The following is a 4,715-nucleotide window of genomic DNA, read 5'->3' as shown; positions in this document are numbered from 1 at the left end:
CCCTACTCAGTTCTGTAATCCTGGCTCAAAGTAGACAAGTCGAGTTGGAGCTGAAGAAGGGAGGTTAGAGGATTTTTTCTTTGGGAGAGAAAAAAAAAAGAAAAAAAAAAAAAAGAAAAAAAAAGGAAAATGAGAGTTTGGTTGGACAGCAAAGGCTGGAGCATCCCATGGTGTGAGGCAGTGCAGGATGATCTAATTTAGAACCAGGGAGGCTGATGAGCCGGCGCTGACCAGGGATCGGAGCCTCAGCATCCCCATGAGAAATTTTGCCCACCGGAGTCGAATTCCCAGGGGGGTGGGTCGGCCGGGGGCTGGGTTTCGGGAGGATGGGAAGAGGGCGGATGCGGGTCGTGCGGGTCCTATGACCGGAGATGCTTGGGGCTACTCGACTGCTACTGGGGGAACAGATGGTCTTGGGGGGGGACCAGACAGGGACCGGCAGGGGGCTTGGTCTCATAGATGACACCAGAGCATCCCGAACTACCCGGAAAGGTGGCGCGATGGCGTAGGGACCACCAATTCCTGGGTGCTCGGCGAGCCGTTGCAGAGCATCCTTCGTGGCCGGGGGCTGCGTCGCTCCCCCTCCACCCGCTGCCTCCTCCCCTGCGCTGGCATCGGCTCCCGCGGGCGGCCCGGCCCCGCCGCCTTGAGCCGGAGCGGAGGGGATGGGGCTCTGTTTTTTTCCACCTTGCCACTAGCGCGCTCTCACCCTCATCTCGTGTTGCAGTGCAGGTTAGGGAGGCACTGGGAAAACAGCTCGCAGGGAGGAAAATGGGCTTCCTGGAGGAGCCAGGGCTTTGCAGATGATCCTTCCAAGCCCCCGGCAGCTTTATACCTTCTCACTGTTTTTTCCAGGCAATGCCACACCTCCTGAGGACACTGGGGACATCAGGTTTTGCTGAGCTTAGCATCTTCTCAACGCCGTACTGAAGGCATCAGACAGACGCTCATCTGCCCTGAAGTGCAGACCTGCAACAGCTACTGAGAAGACTGTCCCTCTGTCTCTCTTTCTCTCTCTCTCTCTCCAGTCCAAACCATTACAAGACCTGACTTCCATCTGGGAATCTCACCCCTTTTATGTCCCTTCTCCTTTTCTACGATGACTCACCATTATTTTTAACTTTGAAGAGAGAGGAAATTATGGGGATCTTGGAAGCCTCTATTTCTCTCTAGGATTTCCCCAGGGTCAGATAATCGGTCTTACTAAGAGGCACTAAGATTTGGCTTCTCCAGGTAATGTGATTTGTTTTCTGTGTGCCATGGTGCTTTGCAGAGAATGACAGGAGCCGGGATGCCAGCGGTTGAGGAGGGGGACTGCAGTGGTCCGCGGGGCAGCTTGTACCGAAATTCAGGCAGCCACAAAGCCCAGGTCAGCGGAGAGCAGGGCGGGCAGTGTGGCATCCCATGGCTTTATGGCCAGGGCAGGAGGATGGGGAAGGTGCTGAACTTAAATCAGAGCCGTTAAGGCTTTCCTGGAGGGTAGTGCTGGGTTGTCTGCTATTGCATGGTTGAATGTTAACCCTTAGCTGCATGCCTGGAAATGAGCTCAGCCCGTGCTGCCTCTGCCGGGTGCCCCACGGGTCCCCTTGCCAGTGTAGGGCTGGATGGGTTTTTCTTCCTTTCCTTCTCTTCCCTCTTTTTTTTAAATTTTATTTTATTTTTAATTAAATTTTTCTTTTTATTCAAAAATGTTCTGTTTTGCCAATGACAGTTTTTCACACTCTTTGTGAATAGATGAAGGTTCCTCAGGTGTTTTCTCTCTTCCACCTAATTGGTTTAGAAGGGAGTTCTGAACTCTGTCCCAGAGAAGGCAAATTAACCCCTTGAGGAAGGTGGTAGACATGCTAGCGCAGGGAGCTGCTCTCCCGCCCCCAACTTTATTTCATCTCTCTCTTTCTCAGCAGGGGCAATTTTCTTTCCTTTTTTATTTTCTTTTATTTTAACATCCCTTCGTTTTTCATGAAACACTTCCAAACCTACGTACCTGTCCTTCTGCAGGATAGTAGCCGTGCCCTGAGTCCAATCCCACCACCGGGCACTTGGAAGAGTTTAGCATAAGGATTTCTTTTAAACCCCAGTATGACAGTTGCTACCGGAGATCCTGCAGACGAGGCTGCAGCTCTTCCTGGTCACCCGCAGGACACATACAACCCTGAGACCGACCATGAATGCTGCGAGAGGGTGGTCATTAACATCTCAGGGCTGCGCTTTGAGACTCAGCTCAAGACACTAGCCCAGTTTCCAGAGACCTTGCTAGGGGATCCTAAAAAGAGAATGAGATATTTTGACCCTCTCAGGAATGAGTATTTCTTTGACCGGAACAGACCCAGCTTCGACGCGATTTTGTACTATTATCAGTCTGGCGGGAGGTTGCGGAGGCCAGTTAATGTGCCCTTGGACATCTTCTCGGAGGAGATTCGTTTCTATGAACTGGGGGAAGAAGCAATGGAAATGTTTCGGGAGGATGAAGGCTACATCAAAGAAGAGGAAAGACCACTGCCAGAGAATGAGTTTCAGAGACAAGTATGGTTGCTCTTCGAGTACCCCGAGAGCTCAGGCCCTGCCAGGATTATAGCTATTGTCTCTGTCATGGTGATTTTAATCTCCATTGTGAGCTTTTGCCTGGAAACATTGCCCATTTTTCGTGATGAGAATGAAGACATGCATGGCAGCGGGCTGAGCCATCCCCCTTACTCCAACAGCAGCATGGGGTACCAGCAATCGACCTCTTTCACAGACCCCTTCTTCATCGTAGAGACACTTTGCATCATCTGGTTCTCCTTCGAGTTCTTGGTGAGGTTTTTTGCCTGCCCCAGCAAGGCTGGATTTTTTACCAACATCATGAACATTATAGACATTGTAGCCATCATTCCCTATTTCATCACCTTAGGGACGGAGCTGGCCGAGAAGCCAGAGGATGGTCAGCAAGGCCAGCAAGCCATGTCCTTGGCCATCCTCCGAGTCATCCGCTTGGTGCGGGTTTTCAGGATCTTCAAGCTGTCCCGGCACTCCAAGGGGCTGCAGATCCTGGGGCAGACTCTCAAGGCCAGCATGCGGGAGCTGGGCCTCTTGATATTTTTCCTCTTCATCGGTGTCATCCTCTTCTCCAGTGCTGTCTACTTTGCAGAGGCCGACGAGAGCGAGTCCCAGTTCCCAAGCATCCCTGACGCCTTCTGGTGGGCTGTGGTTTCCATGACGACTGTTGGCTACGGAGACATGGTCCCCACAACCATCGGGGGGAAAATCGTGGGGTCCTTGTGTGCCATCGCTGGCGTATTAACAATTGCCTTACCAGTGCCCGTCATAGTGTCTAACTTCAATTACTTCTACCACCGGGAGACAGAGGGAGAGGAGCAGGCTCAATATTTGCAAGTAACCAGCTGCCCAAAGATCCCCTCTTCCCCTGACCTAAAGAAAAGCAGAAGTGCCTCTACCATTAGTAAGTCTGATTATATGGAGATTCAGGAAGGTGTAAACAATAGCAATGAGGATTTTAGGGAGGAGAACTTGAAGACAGCCAATTGCACCCTAGCTAACACAAACTATGTGAATATCACCAAAATGCTAACTGATGTCTAGTTGCTAAAACCTAGTAATGTATTTAAAGCTAAAGTGGAACAATTGCAGATATTGAGTGCTGCTCTGCATTGTAGTTAATACAGTATTTTCTACGGTGTATATTTGGTTCTGCATGGGAAGCAATAGCTATGTAAGTGACTTTTAACCTTTGATTTCCACACCGAATAAGTGTTTGTGAAAGCAAACAAAGAGAAAAAACAAACTAAACCATTTTGTTTCCCTTCTCCCATCCCAGGCTTGTGGGTTTCCAAAGGTGTGGAGTGGTTAGTCGAGCCAAGCACCACTCCTGTTTGTGCAATAGCAGAGATGCAGGGTATGTTCCCTGGCTGGCTGGGAGCATGGCTGGGCACAGCTCTGTCCCCAGTGCTGGGTCACTGCCAGCTCCAGGCACAGGCAGCAGCAGGGAAATGTTGTGCAGGGCTGGGGAGGCCAGCATGCTGCCGGCCACCCCAATTATTTGAAGGCTTGGGTTTCTGCCTTGGGAATGCCAAGTGCGAACGCATCACCCGGGCTCGCGTTTCATAACTGAAAATGCTGCATGCTGCAATAGTTTCAGCCACTGCAGTATGCCAGTGTGAGGCCCAGGGGAGGGATAATTAGTCTGACGGCGCATTATTTATTAAGTCTTAAGTTTTCTATGCCAGGCATCAGGAGGGATGAGTAAATAAATCGAGCGCTTGGATTTTATTGATTTATTTAGATGACACTTCCATCACCACTGTTTCCAGGATCACCAAAGACACCTCCACTGACACATTGAAAATTAGTTGGAAAAAGCATCTTTTTTTATATATCTATATATAAAACTGGAGCAACTATGCTGTGGCCTATAATATATTTATACTGCTGTGAAATTTAACCAGTAATACAGTACAGCTGCATGGGTATTTGTTGCATGAATCTGAATATTTAATACACACACAAATATATATTTTCTTAGTAGACTATACAGTATTCATGTTTATAGTGTTTATAGATACTCCAGTGGCTCAAAGAAAATTTATGGAAGCTAAAAAAATCTCTAATACGTTTAAAACTGGATGAGGAAAGCATGTGCTGACAACAGTTTGATAGATAACAAGGCAAAGCCTGAGTGTCCGAGCATCCAGCCACAAGAGCCGAGTACTGCAAGTGAG

At 49.1% G+C, this 4,715-nt stretch overlaps 1 protein-coding gene across 4 annotated transcripts; it reads left to right on the top strand.

Moving 5' to 3' along the window:
- Positions 1-3,626, top strand: KCNA2 (potassium voltage-gated channel subfamily A member 2). 4 transcript variants are annotated; one of them, XM_032203092.1, is made up of 3 exons: positions 1-63; positions 856-1,233; positions 1,999-3,626. In XM_032203092.1, the coding sequence occupies exon 3, from the start codon at positions 2,080-2,082 to the stop codon at positions 3,577-3,579; it is 1,500 nt and encodes a 499-aa protein (XP_032058983.1). In that variant the 5' UTR covers positions 1-63; positions 856-1,233; positions 1,999-2,079; the 3' UTR covers positions 3,580-3,626. The 4 variants fall into 4 exon arrangements, with proteins under 4 accessions (XP_032058983.1, XP_032058985.1, XP_032058984.1 ...); XM_032203094.1 differs by lacking the exon at positions 1-63 and adding an exon at positions 105-295; XM_032203093.1 differs by lacking the exon at positions 1-63 and adding an exon at positions 434-732.
- The last annotated feature ends 1,089 nt before the right edge of the window (positions 3,627-4,715 follow it).

The sequence above is a fragment of the Aythya fuligula genome, chromosome 25 (genome assembly GCF_009819795.1).
Source record: "Aythya fuligula isolate bAytFul2 chromosome 25, bAytFul2.pri, whole genome shotgun sequence".
In the NCBI taxonomy this organism is placed as follows: domain Eukaryota; kingdom Metazoa; phylum Chordata; class Aves; order Anseriformes; family Anatidae; genus Aythya; species Aythya fuligula.
This window is presented reverse-complemented; position numbering and strand designations above follow the sequence as displayed.